Raw genomic sequence first — 26,305 nt, 5'->3', positions numbered from 1 at the left:
TTTGCTTTTAAAGTATTAGTTTCGGACAGGAGAAGTCAAAGTTACACAACTCTGAAGAGGACTAGCTAAGGTGGCATTTTGTTTGGTCTACTAACTCTAGAGCCTGGGATCATTACAGTTGTTTGCCTTTCCATTAAATCATAAACAAAAGCCATGACCTAAATTTACTAGGGCAAAAATCGGTAAGATTTAGCAACTAATTGCCTGAGAGGTAGCTCTAGTAAAAATAAGATATGAACTGAGTGCTGTTGGCTCGTTTCCTATAATCTTAGCTACTCAAGAGGCTGAGATCTGAGATATGAGGCTGTGCAAAGCCAACAAAGGTAGGGAAGTCCATGAGACTTTTATCTCCAATTAACTATCAGAAAACTTGAAGTGGAGCTGTGCCTCAAAGTGGTAGAGCACTAGCCGTCAGTGGAAAAAACTCATAGCGCCCAGGCCCTGAGTTCAAGCACCATGGTCAACAAAATAAACTAAAATAAGATTAGTTTGAAGCCATTTGCTGGGAAACACAGTTATGGAGGCCAAATAAGCAAGAACAATTCTTGACACACTTAGATGTTCACTTTGTATGTATGTGTACACACACAGACACACACATTAAAAATTCTTGTCTGAATGGGAAGTTCAGTGAATTCCCTTCACTGAGTCTGGACTCAGATTATCAGGAAGATCTGGCAAGGGGAAGGCAAGGGGACATTATTGCTCCCTTTATATGGAGCCACGTTGGCAAGAACCTGCCCAACAGAGACATGTCCTTAATGTTACACTTCATAATAATTTTTTTTAAAGTCTTGGTTGTGTAACTTAGCTCAGTTACCGTGGAAAAATCATTGCTTCCATTCACTAACATGACTGTCTCATACTTGCAGTATGTGGTTATGAACATGCCTTCTGGGTTCACCCCAGACCTAATTGTTCAGCTCTTACCACCTGTTTGCTGCATGACTCGGCCAAAACGTTAGCACTCTCTGAGCCATACTTCACTTATCTGTAAATAGCAAAATAACAATGCTCATCTCCCAGAGATGATGAAGAGGTTGAAGACCAAACAAGACAACACTTGAAAGCACTCAGCCTAGGATCTGGCTCAATAAAACACACCACTATAATTAAATATAGGGAGATGAGCTTCATTCCTTCTATTCTTTCACTACTTTCTCTTCTCCAGGCTGAACCAAACCAGCTGTTTCCCTAGACAGGCTTTCTTCAGAAGCATCTTCCAAGTTTTTCTCTGGGATCATTCCCACATTCTCCATATCACACTTTTTTTTTGGTCATTTTAAGAGCCGCAAAGGTTCATTTGGTGAGCACCAGTACTAGTTAAAACATAATCTATGCTAATTTCTACCTAAAATTTCGGATTTTATTTTAGCATGAGAAATGGCATGTTCCTATATTCCACAGTGAAAACTGAGAAGGCTTTTGTGGAGACAGTTGCTGTCTCAGAGGCGATGCAAGCTGGAAGACAGGGCCACTGCCTTTCTTGGCGTCCGTTTTTATTTTAGATTACAAAAGGAACTAATGCCAGATGGGAATAATTCCATTAAAAAGCATTCATATCCAGGGACTAATTTCCAAAATAAAACTGACAATTGTTTGTAATGAAATAAATTCATTTCAGGCAGGAAACTACTAGTAGCTTTTGTCTCTTAGATGACAAGGGTGAATTTTACGCAGCTCTGAGCCTGATTCTCTCAAGAGAGGATTTTCTGTGGATTTACAAGCAGAAATGAGGTGAAACATTAATATTTAGGAGCCAAATAATGTTAATCAAAGATCACAGATGTGATTAGCCAACAATGACATGTGATATGCCTTATCACATATAAGACATCTACAGCCTCTTTCATTTGGAAACCATAAATGGACAGCACTTTTCTAATGTCCCCTGATAAAAATCTTGTATTATATGACAAAGGGCATTCTCCAGCTGGGCAGGAAAGTCTGTGAGACTATTATCATGAATTAATCACCAAAAGCCAGAAGTAGTGCTGGGGCTCAAGAGATGGTGTGCCAGCTTTGAGTGGAGAAAGCTGGGTAACAGGGCCTAGGCTTGGTAAGCCCCAGTACTGGCACACACACACACACACACACACACACACACACACACACACACACACACACATACACACACACACACACACACACACACACACACACACACACACAAGACAAAGGGCTATTGTCAACCTGGTTATATATTTTCTTTGTTACAAAGAATGAAGTTAATGAAGATAGGCTTCGTATAATATGATTACTTGAACATAAATTATCAAGTGACAGATAAGACTGAATTTAATATTTTAAGACAGAAAAAATTATCTTTTCCAAATGACTTTCTGTAAGTATCCCCTGTAATAAGAATCTAGTGTTGTTAAAGCTCTCTTCTTGCTTTCAACTGATTTTTCTCAATTACAGATGTCATCCAAATTCTATCTGGGTAGTACATAAACTTTTTTTTTTTTTAATCAGTCAAACCACCCAAGCAAACACTGCTTCTTTGCAAAATGATGAGCAAGTTTCAAGTTACGACTGAAGTAATAAACAAAGCTAAGTGTGCAGATAGTGCGAAAAGGGCTCTCTTTGTTATAGGTCACAGCAGGACTGTCAGGTGTTGGCTAAGGAGAGAGAAAGGGAGAGAAATAGTGTTCCATCACCAGCAAAGCTGGGGAGGGAGGCTACGGTAAGGATAGGACTGGACTAAGTAGTCAGTTGTAGATGAGAGGTTGTGATGTGTTTGTAAGGTTGGGTCTTCCTTGTACATCTTCTTTCAAAAATAAATTTGTGTGTGTGTGTGTGTGTGTGTGTGTGTGTGTGCGCGCACGCGTGCACGCGCACACACACGGCGTTTGCCTGTTCTGGGTTCGAACACAGGGCCTGGGCACTGTCCCTGAGATTTTTTCTTAATGCTACCACTTGAACCACAGCTCTACTTCTGTTTTTTTGCTGTTTCGGTGGAGATAATAGTCTCAGACTTTCTTGCCCAGGCTGGCTTCAAACCATGATCCTTAGATCTCAGCCTCTTGAGTAGCTAAGATTACAGGTGTGAGCCACCAGTACCCAACAATTACTTTTTTGTTTGTTTGTTTTTTTTTTTTTGGGTCCGGTCGTGGGGCCTGAACTCTGGGCCTGGGCGCTGTCCCTCAGCTCTTCAGCTCAAGGCTAGCGCTCTACCACTTGAGCCACAGTGCCACTTCCGGCTTTTTTCTTTTTGCTTATGTGGTGCTGAGGAATCGAACCCAGGGCCTCAGGCATGCAAGGCAATCGCTCTACCACTGAGCCATCTTCCCAGCCCAACAATTACTTTTTTAAAAAATTATTTTATTATTTTGTGTCTATGAGAGTGTGTCTATATTATATTTTGTGTCTATGAGAGTGTGTGATTAATCCTGGCAACTATTATCTTTTCTACTTTTTTATGCTTAGCTTCCTTATTTTCTATCCCTGTGGGGTTAGATTACCTTCTAGGCATGTCTCTAAGGAGAATACAACTCTGCAGGGAGGGTATGGGTGTAACTGAGGGTATGGGTGTAACTTCTGCAATGGTGCCACACTTAAGTGTTCATATACACAGCCTTAGCTTAGCACTTGAGCAGGGGATGACAGACATGAATTACAATAGCCACCATTTATATAGCATTTATAACAAGCCAGGTGTTTTGTTTCATTTGCAGGCACTGTTTCACACCATCCTCCTATCAATCCCATGTGGCAAAATAATCATTCTCAATTTACAAAACGGAGGCTTAGTAAGATTAAGCAGACCTACCCAAGTGATGCAATAATAAGTAGTGGTGCTGAGACTCAGTCCCAGGCAATGTGACTGCAAGGCCGAGCTCTTGATCAGCACAATTGGGTATTTGTTTATACCCAATTTCTCCAAATAAGCTACTGTACCCTGACAAGCATTGATTCTAGAAATATTCCAGTTATATTTCACATGGTCTATCATATTCATTTATAATAATTTTTAAAATCATTTACCAACATGAAGAATAAAAGCTATGCCTGTGTGAATACATTTAACTCATAGAGACATAAGACTATGGGTGGGCCTATTGCTGGAAAATTAAAACAAAGCATACTGAGATGTATAAAGGAAAGTGCCAACTCCTGTTTGCACTCCGAGTTTTTATTCTCATCATAAACAGCTTTAAGGGTCTAGCACAATTCCAAAGAAATAATGTTTGACAAACATAGCCTTTCCAGTGTAGATGTAGATAGAACATGTGCATGCCCTACAAAATGAACAGCAATATCTTTTTTTTTGTGGGTCCTGGGGCTTAATCTCAGGGCCTGGGTGCTGTTCCTGAGCCTCTTTGTGCTCAAGGCTAGTACTCTACCACTTCAGCCACAACAACCACCTCAAGCTTCTTCTTAGTAGTTTATTGGAGATAAGAGTCTCACAGACTTTCCTGCCCAGGCTGGCTTTGAACCATGATCCTCAGATCTCAGCCTCCTGTGTAGCTAGGATTATAGGCATGAGTCACTGGTACCTTGCAACAATGTCTTTTAAACATACATCTACATGTATCTGGACCCCAGATACCTGCAAGCATCACTTGTGATTACAAATACAGCCTTTTTCTGCCAGGTGAAAGGGACCCCTCATTCTGGGCTAGGTTCTTCCATTGGAGGTTAGGTTTGACTATGAGTAGTAAAAAGGCCTTGAAGATGCCTAACCTCCTGGATTTCTCTCATTTCACCTGCTAGGGATGAGCGTGTGTAGCCAGGCTGCACTTTTTGCTGATAGAGAGCTATTGAATACCAAACAACCATGATCCCTTGTATGACTAAGGATGACTGCAAGTGCCTAGCATAGTGTTTCTCCAAGTGAAGTCCCTAAACCTTCAACTTACAATTAACCAGAGTTTGTGCGAAGCTGCTATAAATACTGACAACTATAAATACTGATCACCCAGACCAAGTACATTAAAAATAATAAATCTCATCTTTACCTTAAAAAAAGAAAGAAAACAGATGGCAAGGAATTAAGACTGTGAACATTAATTTTGAACAAAGTAGCAAAATGGAAAGGTAAAATTTGAACTCCAAATTGGTAAGGTTTGAAGGGTTAAAGAAGCATGGCTAACAGGCAAAAATGGTGGTTTTTAAAGGCATTCATGTGAAACTTAACTGAAGTAGCAGGGGTGGGGGAAGGGGAAAGGTACCCTATTTAACAGGAAAAGAGAAGACATGCACACTCTCCCTTCTTGATCTGTTAAACTTACTGCCATCGGGTTTTATCCTTCAAGGAATTCTTCCTAGAGCTGTCCCCTTCGCTGGCGCTGTCCTCCTCTTCTGTCTCCAGACTTCGGCTGCAGCTCCTGATGATCTGGAAGATGCTGTTGACGGTGGACTCCTTCTCTGAGTTCTTCAAGCCATTCTGTCCCACTCGTTGCAAGAAATTATCTTGCCCACTGTAATCTGCTACAAACTGTCGGGAAAAGACCAAGAATCTGCTATTTCAACTTAAAATGTCTGAATAACCCAGTTGGCTAGGGGAACTAAATCATAATAGCAATAAATAACAGCATCTGTGCCTATTTCATTGGAAAGAAAACAAGAACCTCCAGGGAAAACTTTTTTTTCCACTTCACCACGTGAAAAATACCAAAACTCACACTTATTTCTGCCAAACAACTTTTGTCACTCCACGAATCAACACTCTATTTCACATTTAAAACACAAAAAGCAATATTATTCCAGGATTCCCTAGGGAGAGCATTAGGCACTTCAAAGAGGATGGGCCGAGTTATTTTATCCTTATACTGAGAACTAGAATTTAAAAAAACCTAGTAAAAGTATACTACTCTTAGAAACAAGATGAAATGACTGGCCCTAAAGGGAGCATTAAGAAAAGCTGTGTGTGTATGTGTGTGTGTGTGTATGTGTGTGTGTGAGAGAGAGAGAGAGAGAGAGACAGAGACAGAGACAGAGACAGAGACAGAGACAGAGAGACAGAGAGACACAGACACAGACAGACAGACAGACAGACAAGGGTCAGTAATAAATGCTGTTACACTAATGACAAGAATGACCTGAGCCGTTCCAGGTATGGAATGCCTCAAAGGTTCCATTAAATTCTTTTTAACCACCTTATCTTTTCCTTCTAGTTGCTCAATGTCCCCCTCTCTCCGGCACCCAGTACACTCAGTCAAAACTCACACCATCTTCTCCATTTCCAGGGTCAAGAACAAAAGGCAACAGGCCTTGGAGGACAGGGGCAGTGAGGTCAGAAGCCTGGAGAGTATCTTTAGACAAGGCCCTGGCTTCCTTCAGCTCTGCCCACACAGCTTGAAAACAAGGAGCACTGACCTAACCCATCCTTTCTCTCACTGACTTGGGAAAAGTGAAGCCTCTCACTTGACTTTCTTTATCTTCTGTAGCTATACATTCCCAAACAATGAGAAAAACACATCAGCCTTCCAAATAAAAACTAGAAAACAATACTCTTTCCACTTGCAGTGAACACAGTCCATCAAACCTAACCCAACAATATCGAGCCTCAAGCAGTGCTCATTGGCATCGTCTTCTCCAGAACTTTTGAGAACCAATCTGCGACTTCCAAAATAACAAAGACAACTGTGGACTTGATGAGGACAGTCAGGGACTGGTAAGACAGGTGGAAGCAAGAGTGCCCCAGAACCTTACCTCTAACGCCTCTTCCTGGGAGTTGTACCGTGGGCAAAGCTTTAGGAGGCCAGAGGCTCCATCAAGCACTTCACAGAGCTCCTTCAAAAACACGCCACAGAAGGGAACCACCTTACAACCTGGGATGTGCAGTGCCCGCGTCACCACCTTCCTGTACTCCAGGGAGGACTCGTGCTGAGCCATGGCGTCCTTCAGACTCCGCATGGTCTCAATGTCAGACTGGTCCATGAACTGCCACATTTTTAAAACTTTTCTTGACCTGTTGAAAATAAGTGACATTTTAATCCAGACTGAAAGAGACACAAAGGAGCTGAATTAAACAGTCTGAATTCCATAGAAATTCCTTTTCTCAACCTTCAAATTGTATGTTGACTTATTAATATCTATTTAGGATTCCCGTTTCCATTGACTTCTCCAGTGATTGGAGTATCATGTTTTTCAAAAATGAAAACACAAAATTAAATAACAAGAGATATATACAAAACCAGGCTGATTATAGAAGGTAGGCAACTGACTGTAAGTCTGGGCTTTTCTGGAAGTCATAGCTAAAAGGCACCCATAGTGGTAATGTTGATGCACAATAGTAACTCTTCTTTAAAGGAAATAAGAAAGTCATTTATTCTGGGCCAAATATGAGTGGCATGACTCCACACAGATTCAAGGCATATAATGTTCCACTATGAAACATTTACAGTTATAGAATAAAAGGAAGTCATAAATCATTTCATGTACCCATTACACTGGTGGGAGCATGGGTCTGTATCTGTGTGTGGGGAGCACAGCAAGGCAGGAAATCTCTTCTGAGGTTTCAGATGTTAACTATGACAATCCTAGGAGATGTGTCCTGCATCTGTGGAGATGGAACGACAAAGTACTTTCATCTCCTGTGAGTCTGGAGTAGACATGGCGGCAGGAGGTTGGGCCCAATCTTTCTGGAAGGTTCTGATAAATAAAATGACTCACAGAAAGAGCCTGAGAGGAAAGACATCCAGAGCTAGGCCCTGAGGGTACAGACTGAGTGGTCATCCAGAGAGTCCATGGCATATTTCCAGGTAACAGTGCAGTGGGAGACTCAAAGAGGCCAAGGAGGGGGGCTGGAAATCCCATTGCCACCCACATGGGTATCCATGAGGGCAAATGGGACTGAATTGGAAAGGAAAGACAAAACATGTCTTCCCACCCTACTACAAGTTTCTGAGACTTGGGCTATGAAATGTGGGAAAGGGAAGTTGCTTTAAATTGAATGACAGATAGAGTAGGTTCAAAAATCACTATATGGCATATGGGACACCCACAGGACATAAAGTACAACATGGCACACACCCTGATTTAAAAGTGAAACAGAAGCAATATGGATACAGCCCCAGTGGTTTTTCTTCATCAGCACACAGCACTCATCCCCCACTGGGCCCCTGGTGTTCTCTTTCCCTTTGGTTCTTTATAATTCTCTAACATATGTATGTAGCACCAGTTAGAGTTGTTGCGCATTTCTTTTTCAGTATTGAGGTCTGAAGTAAGAGTCTTATGCTCACTACCATTTAAGCCACAACTCTATATCCTTTTGTTTTGTTATTCTTTTGACTATAGTCTCTTAGTTTTTACCTGGAGCTTCAGAATATGATCCTCCAACCCATATCTCCATGCAGTCAAAGATATGAACCACCACTTCTAGCTTATTGGTTGAGATAACTTTTTTTTTTTTCTAGAATATCTTCACTAGTATATCTTCAAATTGAGCTCCTCCTGATTTCTGCCCCCCAAGTAGCTGGACTTAGAGGCATCAGCTATTGAACCTTACTGTGTGTGTGTGTGTGTGTGTGTGTGTGTGTGTGTGTGTGTGTGTGTGTGTGTGTGTGTGTGTGTGTGTGTGTGTGTGTGTGTGTGTGTGTGTGTGTGTATGTATGTATGTGACATTACTGGAGCTTGAACTCAGGGTCTTAAGCTCTCCTTCAGCTTTTTTCTCCCATGGCTGGTGCTCTACCACTTGAGCTATATCTCTACTTTTGGATTTTTGCTGTAGATAAGAGTCTCTCAAGATGTTTTGCCTTGCTTGGCTTTGAACCTCCATTCTTACATCTCAGCCTCCTGAGTGGCTAGGATTATAGGTATGAGCCACTGGCACTTGATTGTGTGTGTGTGTGTGTGTGTGTATGTGTGTGTGTATATATATATATTTGGGGGGAGCATGGGGCTTGAACTCTGGGCTTGGGTGCTATCCCTGCACTCTTCAGCTCAAGGTGACCGCTCTACCGCTTGAGCTATAGTGCCACTTCTGGTTTTCTAGTGGTTTATTGGAGATAGGAGTCTCACAGACTTTTCTGCCTGGGCTGACTCTGAACTGTGATCCTCAGATCTCAGCCTCCTGAGTAGCTAGGATTATAGGTGTGAGCCACAGGCACCTGGCTTATGTTTGTATATTTTAAAAAATTTCTTTTATATATGTATGTACTAGTATTGGGGCTTGAACTCCTGGCCTCCTGCTTTTGATTTTTTTTTCTGCTCCAGGCTAGCATGCTACCACTTGAGCTCTACCCCACTTTTGACTTTTTACTGGTTAATAAGAGATAAGAGTCTCACATACTTATTCCTGGGCTGGCTTCAAACCTCAATCTTCAGATCTCAGCCTCCTGAGTAGCTAGGATTACTGCCATAAACCACCAGCATCTAGCTTGTTTGCATATTTTTAAGCACTGAATAAATAAGTAACCATACCACCTGTGCTTTGAAGCACCTTGTTCCATTCCCTCCACTCCCCCTCACCTATTCTTTTCTTTCTTAAACTTAGTCTCCTGTTTCTGAGATTCACTCATGTGCACTAGCATGGAGAATGGGTTACTTATTTACTATAAAGTGACTGAAAGCCCCAGGACCTTCCAGCCTATCACTAAGGTTTGGAGGCAGAGCCAGTTGGGTAGGTTTGGAAGGCAGTGGAGCTGAATTACAAAGCAGTGACAATTCTTCTTTAAAATTTATTTTTTCTGGCAGTAAAGCAGAGGTATAAACATAAGAAGCAAAGGAATGAATGAGATACAATTCTCATTTACAATCTCCTGTGTGAGCTCAAACTACGCTTGGCAGTAAAGGACACACTTCAGCGAAGATCAATTATTTATCGTTAGATGGGCAACTGGCACTCTTCTGCTACTTTTCAAACCTGAAATCCCTATATAGGTACCTGGAGAATCAAATAAAAATCCTTTTTTTTTTACTATCTTGTATTAACTGCGCAAAGAGTATATTTCCATTTATGCATCTAATGAACTGTAATCAACTTCACCCCTCTAGCACTCTTCTTTCCTGTTGCCCTTTATTATTACACATATTTTTACAATTTTAATGTGCTTCATTATTCTATTTTCATGCATGTAAATTACCTCAATCATAGTCATCACCTGTGTCCTCCTCCTTCCGACTGGTTCTCCTCTCAAACAGTCCCTGTTTTATATTCATGTCACTCTTTCATTTCTTTTTAATAGTCTAGATTCTACATGAGCAAAAGATGCAGGAGATGTCTTCCTTAGTCTGGCTTACTCTGCGTAACATGATAATATCCAGTTCCATCCATTTTCTGAAAATAATATAATTACATCTTCCTCATGGCTGAATAATTCTTACTAGTGTGTATACCACATTTTTCCCCCACTTATCTGTTGATGGGCACCAAGGCTGAGTCCATACTTTGGCTATTATGAATAGTGCTGTTACAAATGTGGTATATAGGCAACTCTGTTGCATGCTGACTGATGCTCATTTGGTTATATGCCCAGGAGTAGGGCAGTGGGATCATATGGATGTTCTATTTCTTTAGTTTCCTAAGGAACCCCCATACTGATTCCCACAATGGCTTCACTAATTTACTTTCTCATCAACAGTGTACGAGTGTGCCATTCCTCCATTATCCTCAACAGTATTTAGTGGAAGACAACTTGTTCCTCAAAATTATCAATATCAATTGCCCACCCTGGGTAAGTGTGGCTGTTTGGACAATTAATTCAGAGCCATTCTGTTGGAAAGAGGGATCCATCCAGATTTCCATATCCCCACTGCCTTACCTGAGGCCAGCCAAGAACTCCATGACAGCATTGTAATTGCCCATGTTCCAGCAGCATTTGGCCACATGCACCAAATATGAGAAGACTTCGCGCTTCTCCTCCATTGATCCTGCTGTGAGGATCAGCCATGTTACCCAGGAGCTCACCTGGAAGACGAAGAAGGGCAGTCACTGAAGAGGGGTCTTGGGAGCTTGATTACTATTTTTTTTTTTTTATTGAACTCATAGGCCTTGCACTTGTTTGGCTTTCTTGTTTATGGCTGCAGCTTTACCACTTAAGCCACACCTGTAGCCTGGCTTTGTCTGTCTGTATGTGACTATGCTGGGACTTGAACTCAGAGTCTCATACTCTTGTTCAGCTTTTATGTTTATGGATGGCATTCTACTACTTGAGCCATATATCACTGCTGGTTTTTTGCTAGTTAAGATAAGAGATAAGAGTCTCTGGGCTTCAAACCTTGATCCTCTTGTTCTCGGCCCCCTGAGTAGCTAAAATTACAGGTATGAGCTGCTGAAGCTAGATACTTTTTTTTCAAAAAAGGAATTGCCATTTAACAATGCAGTTTATGAATAAATACTTTTCAAATGAATTTTTTTCAGCTTTTTAAACTCAGTTTGGTACTAGGAAAAGAAGGACTTAGCTAAGATCCAAAACTAAAACCTAGCTCCATCACTTCACTAATGACTCTAGGCAAGTCATTAATCTCTCCTTTATAGTAAAGGAACCTCATAAAATTCCTCTTGATCTAGATAATTCCATTACACTGTAATAAGGCCTAAGGATAATTTGATAGAATTGTATTTGACTGCTAGACATCAAAATGAAATGCAATCAACACAGTTAGCCCATAAATTGAAAAACATTTGTCAAGAAGTAAATTATGTAATACTAAATTAAAAATACAAAAAGTACTTTTCAATCACCTTTCATATATATGTAATCAATTATATTTTTTCAGATGACAAAATAAGGAGCAGATAGAACACTTACATAGCACTTGTTAGTCCAGGGTCTGTTCTAAGCATTACCTATGTTATCTCGTAACAATCCTAAGAATGGGGAACTAGACACTTGCTTAAGGTCCTCAACCATTAGGTGGCAAAGGTTAAGAGTTGGACTTAAAGCATCTGTTTCCATATTGTATGCCTAATATGGACACACAAATCCTAATGTTCACCAGCACTAGGATTAAATTTATGTGAGTATGATTTATTTTGTTTCTACTAAACAAATAAGAGGATAAATTAATATTCATTTCTTACATCTACATTCCTCTTTATGATATGTAACCTTGAAGTCATCTCTTTTAAAATGTAAGATCATTTTGCTGCTTCTTTGCTATAATAGTATTTTTTGGGACACACAGTGTCCATCTGAGTTGCTTTCTCCACATCTGGGTGGATTAGCTCAGTTGTTAGATCAAAGCTGTGGTCTTGACCCCACATGATTCTATTAGTTACATGTAAGTCAGCAACAATTCTAACTGGAGAGCAAATCTTTCCCCAGCCATCATGAGAGTGAAGCCTGAACAGAGTTCATGGTGACCCAGACAAAGGAAGAAATAGGAGTTCAAAGTCAAGGGCATACTGCCCACAAGTTGAAAAAATGATAAGGATTAATGGCACTCAGTGTTGGCAGCAACCATAGAGGGCAGTCCAACCCAATTTTTCCAGATCAAGAATCTATGGCTCATTAGAGAAGTGACTTTCCACAGTTATGACCTTGTAGATGTTAAAACTAGGACTCTCAGTGCTCTGTCTTTCATCATCTGATGAAAGGTGATAGTTCGTGTGTACATGGCCCTAGGTAGGTAATCCTAAGCATTCAATCTGGGGTTATGCATCTGAAGACAAAAGCTGAAATAAAAGACTAAGATTTTAAGCAAGAACCCTCAAGTCATTAAAGGTATAAAAACAAATAAGCACAACAACAACAAATTAATCAAAAACAGAATTCAAAGAATTGATATGGTTTCCAATCCCTATATAGAAACAAACAGGGAAATGGCAACAGGGAATTCTGGTGAAAAAACAGGGTATACTCTAGTACCATCCAGAAACATTGGGGTGAAAATATGTCTTTTCCTTTCTGAAATAGGCTGAAGAAAAATATGATAAGTTACCTGCCACCGCTAAGCCTGGCCTGTGCCCAGGAGCCCCTCAGCACACCCTTGTGTTCTCTACCTGCACTGGACAATGCTGGCCCTCAGGCAACATCAGAAAAGATCTAGAATCAGGATCTAGGACAAGCCTTGTCCAGATCTTCCCAGGTACTCTCTAGGTTCCCCTAAACTGACTACAGTGGTTATAAACAATCTCTCATTCACTGCCTCCATGCCTTGTCATTCACCCATTTAAAAGTCATTTTTGTAAAACCCCAGCTCCATTAGACCAAGAAGTTATCTTGCCAACAGAGACTGACTATCTTTGGTGCTGCTTTCCAATTCTCTCAGTAAGCCCTATCCTACAAAGGGAAGAGAACAGCCAGAACCATAATATTGTCAGCTCTTTGAGTTGGAAATTCACTCTTTTTCTTACAAATGAAAATAAGATCAAAATGAACTCCAAGAAATGTAAACAAGGTTTTTTGTTTTTGTTTTTTGGGTCCGGTCATGAGGCCTGAACTCTGGGCGCTGTCCCTTAGCTCTTCAGCTCAAGGCTAGTGCTCTACCACTTGAGCCACAGCACCACTTCCAGCTTTTTTCTTTTTGCTTATGTGGTGCTGAGGAATTGAACCCAGGGCCTCCGGCATGCAAGGCAAGCACTCTACCACTGAGCCACTTTCCCAGCCCATAAATAAGGTTTTTTTTATTGTATTGTTTGCAGGTTTTTTTCCTTTCTTTTGGTTTTTTCCCTTTTGTCACGGCTTTTGATTTCTGTATCCTTTGTCCTATATGTAAGTTTATCTGATTTGGGGAGGAGAAGGGAAAACACAGAAACTATGTGGATAAAAGGTGAACTAATCCAGCAGTGATACTAAATCAACACTATTTTGGAAACGAACTATACAACTTTGGGGAAGGAAGAATGGTAGGAGGGGGAAAACTGGGAGAAAATGAGGGAGGTAGTGACACTATTAAAAAAGAAATGTGCTCATTACCTGACTGTAACTAACTAACTGTGTAACTAACTCCTTTGTACCTCACTTTTATAATAAAACTTAAAGAAGAAAAAAAATAGATCCTGATTCTTTTTTTTTTTTGGATTGGTTATGGGGCTTAAACTCTGGTCCTGGACTGTTCCTGAGCTCTTCAGCTCAAGATGAGCACTCTACCACTTGAGTCACAGCACCACTTCCAGTTTTCTGCTGGTTAATTGGAGATAAGAGTCTTATGGACTTTCCTGCCCAGGCTAGCTTTGAACCACGTGGCTCAGATCTCAGCCTCCTGAGTAGTTAGGATTACAGGCGTGAGCCACCAGCACCTGGTGAGATCCTGGTGGTTTCTCAAAGTCATCCAACTCATGGGGCTTCTGGTTATAGTCTTCCCATGGCTTTAGTTCCTTTCTTGGCAAGTTAGAGTTTCTGGTTAAGTTACTATTCTTCTAGGTTATTCTCATACCACAGGATGACTGGAAAGGGTTAAATCCTCCTCCCCCAGGGAGAAGCCTGCTTCTCGGAGCAGGGGAAGACTATGGCTGGGTTTGTGTCTCAATCCTGATCACAGATCCAGATTTATTTCCTATCAGTCAAATCATTTTCCATACACTTTCCCACAATACTAGGAAAAAAATAGAGATAGTGAATTTCACATGGAAACCTAATTTAAACCAACTGTTCCATCAGCAAGGGTAAGTCCCCAGGGCCTGGTTGTTGAGATTATGTAAACACTGTATCATAAACACACACACACACACACACACACACACACACACACACACACACACACACACACACACACACACACACACACACACACACACACAGACCCAACATGTGCTTACAAATTTCAGAAACTATTCTTGTGGTCTAATGTAGTCATACTTTTACTAGCATTAAGTGGTAAAAATTTCATTGATGAGACAAAATAAGTGAAAAATAAAAGATCCAGCAGGGCCTGATGACACACACCTGTCATCCCAGCACTCAAGAAGCTAGGGCTAATGGATTGTGAGTTCAAGGCCAGCTGGGATTATATAGTAAAAGCTTATTTCAAAAAACTAAAAAAGGAAAAAATAAGATTCAGTGATGAATACCAAAATATTGCCCAGTGTATAAATAAATTGTGGTCATAGCTTATAAGTGGAAAAGGGGATGTATTACCAAAATCAGGAGTTTCAGGGTACTAACATAAAGAAAAGCAAAAATCACAGTAAGTATGAAGTATGATAGCTGTAGCATGGCAGTACCCCAGAGGAGCAAGGAGTTTTATGTTGCCTAATTTTCAATAGCACAGAAAAAGGAAAGAATGAAACTTCAGCCCTTTCCTTCTTTCTTTTTTTCCTGCACATGGTTATTTCTAAAAGCTTTGTTATATCCTAAGTAGCTATCAACAGTATCTCAGTTCTTTCAGAGCTTCTCCCAGAAAGCTCTGGGATTGCCCTGATGACCTTAATCCCTGGACTAGGTCTACCATGCCTCCACAATTGACCTTCTTCAAACACCCTTCGTTTGCCTTTTAACCACACTTAGGCCCACTGAACATCTTACACTCTCTTCTCACATGTACTGGAATCTCTCTAGCTTGGAAGGAAGGAATGTTCTTGTTCCATGTAAAGTGATTAGTCCCTAGCCCACCATATCTCACCTGTGTCTTCGGTAAAGTCAAGTCCTCATCTTGGCCCATCAGGCCCCTGTCCATTCTCCCACCTCACCTCACCACTCCCTCACAGGCTTGCTTTTAGAGGTGAACCAGGTTTCCTCTCACCTCAGGAATCTGGGGTGGTTGCTCTTCTACAGAAGGCTCCCCCCAGCTTAGCTTGCTCTTTAGCTCACAGGTACTGAATCTTTTAGAACATCTCTTGGCCGGCAACCAGGCTCCCACCCTTGGGCCACTGACCTCAGAGGAGCCCTACCTGTCCCTGCTGTGGCCATGCCTCTCTCCACAGTGGGAAGGCTGAGGCTGGGGAGGACATGGACAACCACAAGCTGTGAATCTACTTCTTGGTCATTCATCCCTGTAGGTCCAGGCCTCCCAGGTCCTCCTGTAAGATCATCCACGACACTTCCTTCTATCTAGATAAACCATAAAGGGCTCCCGTAGTGGCAGTGGTAAATGAGAAGAGTTTGAACTTGAGACCTGGGGTGCCATACACTGACATACAGGCCAACAGAGACAGGAAGAGACAGTGGGTGGGGCCATAGCCTGGAGTCACCTTTTACTTGGTGGGGGAGAGAAGCAGTCCTTAGGAATCTGACAGCTATATCACCTTCTGGGGGACCTGGACTTCCCTCCTGGATGACATCCATATGTTACACGGGCAGCAGTGCTGTTGTTCACATTTGGCCAACATTGGGTTACATGTGCTCATAGATAGGTTATATCTTGGTGGCTAGCTGCGATCTGTCTCTGTTAATCTTAATGAAAATTACTGAATAAATGAGTAAATATATGAATGATGCTTACTTCCTCTAGAAAGGCATTCCTGATGGTTCCTTGGCACCTTACATTCAATTCCTTTCTGTTTCTCTTTGAGTTAATGTAGGACCTTGGGCCCAAAGTTATGTCTACATGTGGTTTCTCACCATTCCATGGACGTGCATTTGGTTTATTTTGGTTATATTTGTATGCCTGGCTCTTTCACATAGGTCTATTCTGTCTCCCCTAGCAGACCTTGAGTTCTCAAGGGCAGAGACCATCTTTTCCCACACTTCCAGGACAAGGATGCTTGGTGCCTTTGGCAGACGGGCTGACCATCCCAAGTCCCAGGAGGCTGTGGGCAGGAAGGATTCTCAGCCTCCAAGTGCTCAGAAATTATATTTGGGGGAATAAAAGCCTAAACATCTCCTATTGCTACTCTCAAGTCCAGATAAAGGAGACAAGTGATGTGTTGCCAGTTTTAAAAAAAAATATTCTGGCCGGGCGCTGGTGGCTCACGCCTGTAATCCTAGCTACTCAGGAGGCTGAGATCTGAGGATCGCGGTTCAAAGCCAGCCCGGGCAGGAGAGACTGTGAGACTCCTATCTCCAATAAACCACAAGAAAACCGGAAGTGGCGCTGTAGCTCAAGTGGTAGAGCGCTTGCCTTGAGCTGAAGAGCTGAGGGACAGCGCCCAGGCCCAGAGTTCAAGTCCCACTACCGACCAAAAAAAAAAAAAAAAAAAAAAAATATTCTGAGTACAAATTTCCATAGAAAGATGAGACCCCTTACAATGGCTATCTGGTCACTGTGACTGCAAAGGTTGGGATCAGATGGTGAAATCTATAGAAGACAATGGTAATTTGGACAAAGTTCCTCTTGAGTTGATGATTTGACAGGCACATCCATGTCTAGACTGTAAGGACTAAAGCAGCCCTCTAACTGGGGCATCCATGCAAGATCCGTGAATAATACATACATACTCATATAAGCAGTAGTCCTCAAGAGCACTTACATTGGAGTCACTGGCAATGGTGGTGTTGATGATGGAAGTGTTTGCTCAAATGCGGATCCCAAGGCCTCAACCAGACCGAGAAATCAGACTCTCCAAGGTAAGGCCCCGGAACCTGCATTTTCAGATATACTTCCTGGAGATTCCTAACTGCATTAAAGTTCGGGAACTGGGCTCAGTGATTATTTCCTGTACCCTGGGTCCTTGAGTCATAGCTCTGGCACCATTTTGTAGTGACAATTCAATACTGTAAGCCAGCCACTCTGGCCTCCTTATGCTAACTGTATCTGTGTCTGAGGAGCCAGAGGAAGGCAGCACAGTTAGTGGTGGAAGTCATGGGAGTTAGTGGGGCTGCAACCTGTCTCGTCATTTTCATGCACACACCCCGAGAGCCAGCAACCTAACTTCTCTAAATCTCAATTCATTTTTCAGTAAAATAGGAATCATAGTAATACTTACAAAATTACTGTGTGGGTGAAATTAGAAATTAGATCTAAATGTCTCAAAATAATGCTTAAGGTAGCCGGGTGCTGGTGGCTCATGCCTGTAATCCTACTCAGGAGGCTGAGACCTGAGGATCATGATTCAAAGCCAGCCCAGGCAGGAAAGTCTGTGAGACTCTTTATCTCCAATAAACCACTCAGAAAACCAGAAGTAGTGCAGTGGTTCAAGTGGTAAAGCACTCACCTTGAGCTGAAGAGCTCAGGGACAGCTCCCAGGCCCAGAGTTCAAGCCCCATGACCAAAAAACAAAAAACAAAAACACAAAACAAAACAAAACAAAACAAAAAACAAAAAGCTTACTGTCAGTGGTAGAGGACTCAGAAATCCTGAAAACAGAAGTCTGTTTGTCAAGCAAGAAATAATTTTAAAATACTTATTTAAATTGAGTTGTTAACTTGCAACTAGAAAGAAAAAGTCTTGCTAGATGTGGTGATACACACCTGCAATCCCAACATTAGGAGGCTGAGGTAATATGACCATTGAGTTCAAAGTCAGCACAGCTATGTAAGTAAGAAGCTATCTCAAAAAACCAAATACACCTGGGTTTGAAAGGATTCTCTTGGCTTCTAATACAAACTGACTACCTATTATATGGTGAATCATGTGGGCACTAGTAAACAAACAACTCACAGCCTTTTGGAACAAAATCACCCAAGCAAGTATGTTTGATGTTCTGACTGAATACAGTACAAGGTCAACTTTATCCATTTATGTACTATATCTCTGCATTTCAGTCCTTCTACCAGTCCTCAGTCCCAGTTGCCCTAGACACTTTATTTATATCTCTGTAACAGTGCTTATTCTTTCCACAAACAGTTACTGCATGCCTGTGAATTTGCAGGAACTATGCTAGGCATGGGGGCAGGAATCATCAAAGCAAGTTTAAGCAGCCTAAGATGGCTTACTCTGTCCTGCAACCAGATCAGTTACATTACTGTACTCAATAGAATTGAATGGATTATTCATTTTGAAGTCCATTACAAAATGGTATTCCAAAGTTTCATCTCATGAATGTCATCTCCTTTCATAAAAGCATGTATTGAGAGTCCTCAGATGAAGCGTTGGTTATTTTATCCTATTTTAACATAGTGGGATTAAAATCCACAAGTAACAGTCACAGAAAGAAAAATCTTGATATAAATGAGCTGATAGCTTGAAAGTATCTGAATCCTAGTGCAGGATTATTTAAGAAATCATTTTCTTCTTCTTAGGATTTCAATAATCATAATAACAGCTTCTGTATGTCAAAATGTATTTGTGATAAAGACTCTGCTCAGTACTGATACTGTTTCTTTTAAGAGAAGAACGTGGAGGTTCAGAATGGTTAAGCCATCCTGCCCAAGTTTACACACTTATAAACTTAGAATGATCCAAATACAAAGCCTGTGCTTTGGGGGGCCAGGTCTGGAGGCACATATTTATTTTTCAGCCCAGCACTCGAGAGGTGGTAGAGGAAAAAGCATCATGAGTTTGAGACCAGCCTGGGCTACAAGAACCTATCTCAAAAAGACTATTTAAAAACCAAACAAACAAAAATGCCTGTGTTTTAAACAACCATACTCTATTACTTTCTGTTTTCTCTTAGGAAGATGAGACCCCCTGATGATAGCTTTGAGTTTCAGACAATCACTGTGATCTACTGGGCAAAGATATGCCTCTTGATGAAGACCATAGAAAGTTCAGTTACAGGGCCTGAGTGATACATCTAAGTCAGATCCCTTTTAGAAACAGAATGTTAGCTCTCTGAGAAGACACAGAGAGCGAGGTGTTGGCACTGGCTGGTTGTTTAGCAACATTCCTATTCTGTTGTCCATCCATCTCTGGTATGCAGAATTGGACTGGCTCCTCCTGAATTTAAGTTGTGGAAGGGGGGAAGGTGTGGGAGAGATTCTATCCTGCAATTCATTCCTGGGATACAGGGAGGTCAGCATCAGGAGATGCCCCAGGAGAGCTACTCCCCAAGCTGCTACCTGGGTTCTGAGCCTCTTCTCCATAGTAGGCTAGGGGAGTCCAAAAAATGCCTATGTATTCAGCAAATCACTACTGCTTCCTACTCCCAAGGAGCTCACAGTCCTGTGGGGGAAGGTCAGGGGCAAGGCAGGCAGACCTTGTCCTCCCACAGGATGGTAGCATTTGTACAGCCCAGCATGACTTGCCCTTGCTCACTGGGATCTTTCCCCTGGGAGGAAGGCTTTCCCTCTTCTCTTCTACTATATTATCCTGCCTGGGCAGTGCCAGTGGGAACTGTGACACATTTTTTTCATTTCTGACATCAATGAAATTATAATACCAAATGCTCTTATGAAGTTTACTTAAATAGACTCTATTTTAAGCATTGTACAGCTTTAATCCATTAAGTTCTACAATAACCCAATGATGAGGTCTATCATAATCACCCCCATTTAATAAATAAAGTAGAAGCACTGAGAGGTTAGTCATTTGACCAAGGTCACAAAGCTGGTAAATGGTGGAGGTAGATCCCACTGAACTCCACTGGCACAGTTGGTTCTTGATCACTTGTTACTTGTGGCTCTGTCTTTGCTCTTCTAGAATCCATTTTAATGTTGACATCCTCTATCCAGATGCTTTCCCTCACTCAACCAGGTTTACCTATGGCCTCTCTGTTGTTGGCTTAAATATCTAAGAGTGAACAGGATTATTTTTACTTGGAGGACCCACAGCTCATCTTGTCCCCTGTCCTTGATACCTCTGTCACCCTTCATCCAAAAAACATCTAGTAGCCCAGATCTCACCTCTTCTAGGAAGACTTTCCTGAATCATCAGACAGCTAGGGGATCCTCTGTGCAAATACAACTTTATGGCTGCACTTACTATCCTGTACTATAACTGCTATCCCCTGGCTCCTGCCACTGGAGAAGGAGCTCTTTGCGGACAGCACTGTTCACTCATCTGTTTTCAAGCACAGGGTCTGGCATTGAGAGATGGTGCTCTACAACATCTTGCTTTGAGTTATGCAGAAAATAAAGTCGTCAGCTCCACAGTAACACCACCCTACTGAGAGACAAGCTATACACCGGCCGCCCAAGGCCTATGCGTGCTGCAGTATGAGAAATGAAGCAGAGCCATTTACTCCAGAGACCACAGTCACTGGATTTGATTTTGGTACCCTGGATATTGTATATAGGTGTATCTGAATTAGGGAAGGGAAAGGGAACAGTGCCACTTCTGGCTTTTTCTGCTTATGTGATGCTGAGGAATCTAACCAAGGGCCTCATGCATGCAAGGCAAGCACTCTCCCACAAGGCTACCTTCCTAGCCCTTTTTAGATAGTCTTTTAGGGATAGATTCTTGTATCCCACACTGGCCTCAAACTTATGACACTGGTTTGGTGAGCAGAACCAGAAGGACCTTATGAAACAAGGAAACATTGTATGAGTCACTCTAGGTTCCAGGCAGATAGGAATCTGTCTCAGGTTAGCAGAAGAGAGCCCAGCAAATGTACATACAGCCATATATGATGATGCTAAGTGAAATGAACTCCAAGACATGGAAACAAGAGGTTTTACTTTGTTGTTGTTGTTTTTAATGTACTATGAGATTTCTTTTTTTCTTTTGCATTTTTCCCTATAGTTTATCCCCTGTTGTCACTGTATTTGATTTTGGTACCCTGGATATTGTATATAGGTGTATCTGAATTAGGGAAGGAAACGGGAACAACAAAATAGTGAGACAAAGGACAAAGAGCAAACCAATGCAACAGCGATATTCACAAGACAGTATGTTGGAAATGAACTGTACAACTTGGGTGGGTAGTTTGGGAGAAGGTAAGTGGGAGAAAAATGAGGGAGGGAATAACAAGTCTGACAGGAAATGTACTCACTACCTTACTTATATGTAACTGTAATCCCACCATATATCACCTTGACAATAAAAAGAGCCCAGCAAGTCACTATCTCACTTAGCATGAAATACAAGCTTTTACCAACTGTAATGCAGAAGATGGGCAAGGATCAAGAGACTAACCACCAAACTAACACTAGTGATTAAGCCAGAAGGACAGAATAGCAAGGAAGAAAATGGTGTGAATGTTTTACTGGGTGTTCCCTTGAAGACAGATCTGTGTGAAGAAACAAAAGATACTGGCATCTTACTAAGATCAATTAACTCTCAGCCCTAGACATAGTATGAGTAAAATCTGCTGTCTGTGCAGTGCAGGAATGTAAGGCAAGTTTCTAAAATGGATTGCTGGGGAACAAACTTGATGAAACCCAAATCCTTTCCTCTCATCTGCTCTGTCCCATGGGAGGAGGGCATGTTGGGGGCAGGCAGGGTACAAGAGCATATGATGACAAAGAATGGAAGACTCCGAGCCAGGGATATACAAGGTCATTCCTTGACTCTGCCTTTTACAGTCTGTGACCTTGAATGAGTTTTACTATGTCCATACTCTATCGCCTCACCTATAAAGTGCGGGTAACCAAATGTCCTATATTATGAGGGGGTGATGAATAAAAGGGCTAATATAGGTAAATGTTTCCAGTGCTCCCAATGAGCACATGTTCAATAAATGTCACCTACTATTGATCATTGGAAGGAGAATAAGTAGCTCCTTTTCAAGCTGTAGGCCTGATGGAAACAGTGCCAACTTTGTTTCCCTGCTTAGCGGACAGGGACTTCTCATGGATGGGAACCTCCAGAAGACTTAACCTTCATTATTTTAAAAAGAAACCAGAAAGTGGCTCTTTGGCTCATATGGTAGAGTGCTTGCCTTGAGCTGATGAGCTCAGGGACAGTGACCAAGCCCAGAGTTCAAGCCCCATGACTGACAGAGAGAGAGAGAGAAAGAAAGAAAGAAAGAAAGAAAGAAAGAAAGAAAGAAAGAAAGAAAGAAAGAAAGAAAGAAAGAAAGAAAGAAAGAAAGAAAGAAAGAAAGAGAGAAAGAGAAAGAGAGAAAGAGAAAGAAAGAAAGAGAGAGAGAAAGAAAGAAAGAAAGAAAGAAAGAAAGAAAGAAAGAAAGAAAGAAAGAGAGAGGGAAAGAAAGAGAGAGGGAAAGAAAGAAAGATAGAAAGAAAGAAAGAAAGAAAGAAGGAAAGAAAGAAAGAAGGAAAGAAAGAAAGAAAGAAAGAAAGAAAGAAGGAAAGAAAGAAGGAAAGAAAGAAGGAAAGAAAGAAAGAAAGAAAGAAAGAAAGAAAGAAAGAAAGAAAGAAAGAAAGAAAGAAAGAAAGAGAAAGGAAGGAAGGAAGGAAGGAAGGAAGGAAGGAAGGAAGGAAGGAAGGAACCAGAAAGGAGAAGGAGCAGGAAAGCAGAAAGGGCACAAGAAAACTTTAGAAAGAGCCTTCCAATAAGAATGTTAAGGAAAGCTGGCAGTGAGGAATGGGAAGCAGAAGATGAGGAAGGGGGTTCACGCGAGATACTCTCTCAAAATGTCAGGACACATGGATATGACTTGGTGGGTAAAAAAATGTCCTGGTGAAATACTTGCAAGTCATAAACAGGTTCTCAAAGGACAGTGACCCTGAAAGTCCAAGGCCTTTGTCCTGGACACATCAGGTACACTGGACTGCAGTTATAGTATCTGATGGCACAAGATTCTATGGTATCCCATGACACTGACCAGTCCAATGTTTATCTTGCTTTGTAAAAAGGAAGATATCACTGGGTATAATGACTCAAGCCTTTAGTCCCAGCAACTCTGGAGGCTGAGGCAAGAGTTGAGATAAGTTCAGAATTTAAGACCAGCCTGAGCAACCTCGACTCAACAACAACATCAACTAGTTGTTGTTGTTGTGCAAGTATTAGGGCTTAGATGCAGGGCCCTGTGCTCTCCCTTGTCTCCCCTCCCCCCCGCCTCCCCCCCTCCCTACCCTCAGAGCTGGTATTCTATCAATTGAACCATATCTCCACTTTCAACTTTTTGCTGGTTATTTGGAAATACAGTTTCTTGGCTTTGTTGTTGTTGTTGCCCAGGCTGGCTTTGAACTGCTATCCTCATATCACAGTCCCGTGAATAGCTAGGAATACAGGTGTGAGCTGCTGCCACCCAGCTATTTTTTGTTATTTTTTTTTAAGTCATCTTTTCTGGGTTTAGAATACATTCAAGTCTGTATGAAGATTTGTCCAAAAGGCAAAAATTCAAGAACTTTTAGCACCAGATAAAAGTATTCAAAATGCCTTGCCAACTACCAAACCTATAAAAATAAACAGTGATCGTCTTGTGAAGAGACAGTGGAACCGGTGTATGGCAACTGTCCAGGTGGAGTAAAACAAAGGCACTTGAGATGGGCAGCTGTGGACTCAGAAGTCAGTGGGGGATGTCAAACAACTTCCCCTTGCCTTGCTCCTGCACGGCCAAGTCGTACTCAATCCACTGGGTTTGGCTTGTTTGCTGACTGGCCTGCTTTATTCCTGTGTACCTGTTCATTTGCAGCATTGTATTTTGAAATCTTGATGGACAAACACTGCCAATTTCAAATTACTGATTCATGGTCTTCCAGCAATACTTGCTCAATAAATCCTCCAGTAGCCAATGTTATCCCCCTTCTTACTCTGAAGATTCCAGACTGATGTAATGGTTCCCAAACTGTGCTCCAGGGCACATGTTCTACCATATGTGGAGTGTTTTGTGAAAAAAGTGTCTAGGGCCACATAAGTTCAGAGAATGTTCATTTTGTTTTTTAAGAAAAGATTTTTTTTACTGCACAATTTCTTGGAGTCATGCATATGCTAATGCACATAATAAATCTCTAAGAAGTACCTAATATTCAGTGTTTCTCCAGTTTCTTTCACCATTGGTTAGGAAATAAGAGCCTTCATTTTTTTCCCCCAAAGACACTTAGAGGAACATTGGAATGTCAGCTCTGGGTTTCTCACAGCTCTTTCTGACTGGAGAGGGCACAGTCCAGGGTTTGTATCCACTGGCAGTTGTGCAGGTGACCAGCTGTATCTGAGCCACCTGAGAACATATCTTTTATCTCTAGAAACTTCGTGGGGTATAGGGGCGGGAAGTCACAATAGTCAGAAAGGGAAGCATCAGATTCTTAATTGATGTTGTAAATCCAGTGTCACTGGAGAAATTCTAAAATCAACACACAAAAGAATTTTTTTTCCTTAGAATCCAAAATGAGCTGATGAGGCCACATGAGCCTCTGATATAATGTGACAACTAATAAATCAGTGGACCTTAGAATGTTTAAGTTGGAACTTAGATGGTATTTAGTTCTTTTCTTTTGTTTGGAAGATGAAGAAACAGGACCAGAGAAATTAGGTGACTTGTAAAGGTCATCCAGGGAGTGAGTGGCAGTGCCCAGGCTAGATTCCAGGTCGTAGGGCACTGGGAGCGGCAGAGTTGCTATGGACACTAAATCAGAGATGGTGGCGGTGGGCTGTGGTTAGGTAAAGGCCTAGAAACCACAGCAATGAGTGTCCTGGGTCACAACAACCCTTAACAGCTTGGATGGAGTCCAAGAGGTGCTGTAGTGGCAGACCTGTCTGTCTGCAGAATTTCAGATATGCTTGGGTTTGAACTTTTCTCCTACAACTCCAACTAGAAAAGTAAGAGTAGGACAGAACTCTAGCAAGGAAGCCCAAGGAAAAATGATAGAAATAACAATACAGTTGCTATTTGTCTTCACCAGGGATGGAAGTAAAGGGAGAGGGCAGAGGAAGACAAGTTGTCTTGTTTCTCTGAAGAAAGTTGAGAGGAAGGGCTTTAGGGAGCATTCTGGTTAGGATTTGTTTCAGCAAAGGAGGGAACATCTGCTCATCACTGGCAGGGAGCTAGGGGCTAGAGACCTCTGATAAACAGTTCAGCTCCATGGGTGCACACAAAGATTAGGAGCTGTAGAAATTCAAAACCTTGGACCTAGGGAGGTTGTAGTAGATTCAGATGCGCAGAAGAAGAGGATGGAGGTTTTTGTTTTTGAGACTAGGGCCATGAAGTAGGCAGGACTTGGAGTGGTTTTGCTGAGAGGATTAAGTTAAGCCTCATTTTTATCAGAATAGTCTGTTAAAGAAGCATAGCGAGCTGGGCACTGGAGACTCACACCTGTAATCCTGGTTATTCAGGAGGCTGAGATCTATGAGATTGTTGTTCGAAGCCAGCCTGGGCAGGAAAGGCCATGAGACTCTTATCTCCAATTAACCACCTGAAAACCAGGAGTAGAGGTATGGCTTAAAGTGGCAGAATGCTAGCCTTAAGCATAAAACCTCATGGACAGTGCCCAGGCTCTGAGTTCAAGCCCCATAACTGCCAAAAAAAAAAAAAAAAAAAAGAATAAGAAGAAGCATAACTGTATTGGCAGTTGCTGTAGAAGGTACATAGAAGCCTTATAATTTAAAAGTTATATGAATCCTGATAAGAGGGAGCCTTGTTTTTCCTGTAAAGAAAGGATAAACATTATCCTTAGATGGGTAAAGACAGTTTTCATATTTGGTTCAAGAAATCACTTTAAGAAATATTTAGTTGGCAAGTGCCTGGGGATTAGATAACAGAAACTGAATAGTAAGAAACATCACTGAAGTAATAGTGATAGCATTTTATATCAAAAAAAGAGGAAAAAGAAAGGAAGAAAGGGAAGGGAAGGAGGGAAAGAGGAAAGGAAGGGGG

General features: G+C 41.6%; 1 protein-coding gene across 3 annotated transcripts in view; it reads right to left on the bottom strand.

The window, feature by feature from the left end:
* The window catches only part of Plce1 (phospholipase C epsilon 1), a 262,319-nt gene that overhangs the window by 58,238 nt on the left and 177,776 nt on the right, over positions 1-26,305 (bottom strand). For all 3 annotated transcript variants that reach the window (XM_070021236.1, XM_070021237.1, XM_070021238.1), the window contains exons 5-7: positions 10,710-10,855; positions 6,658-6,916; positions 5,235-5,440 (exon numbers count right to left, since the gene is read on the bottom strand). In XM_070021236.1, the coding sequence (XP_069877337.1) occupies positions 5,235-5,440; positions 6,658-6,916; positions 10,710-10,855 (611 nt within the window). The remainder of the gene's footprint in view (positions 1-5,234; positions 5,441-6,657; positions 6,917-10,709; positions 10,856-26,305) is intronic.

This window comes from Dipodomys merriami, unplaced genomic scaffold (assembly GCF_024711535.1).
Source record: "Dipodomys merriami isolate MVZ:Mamm:240054 unplaced genomic scaffold, mDipMer1.0.p SCAF_14, whole genome shotgun sequence".
NCBI classification, from domain to species: domain Eukaryota; kingdom Metazoa; phylum Chordata; class Mammalia; order Rodentia; family Heteromyidae; genus Dipodomys; species Dipodomys merriami.
This window is presented reverse-complemented; position numbering and strand designations above follow the sequence as displayed.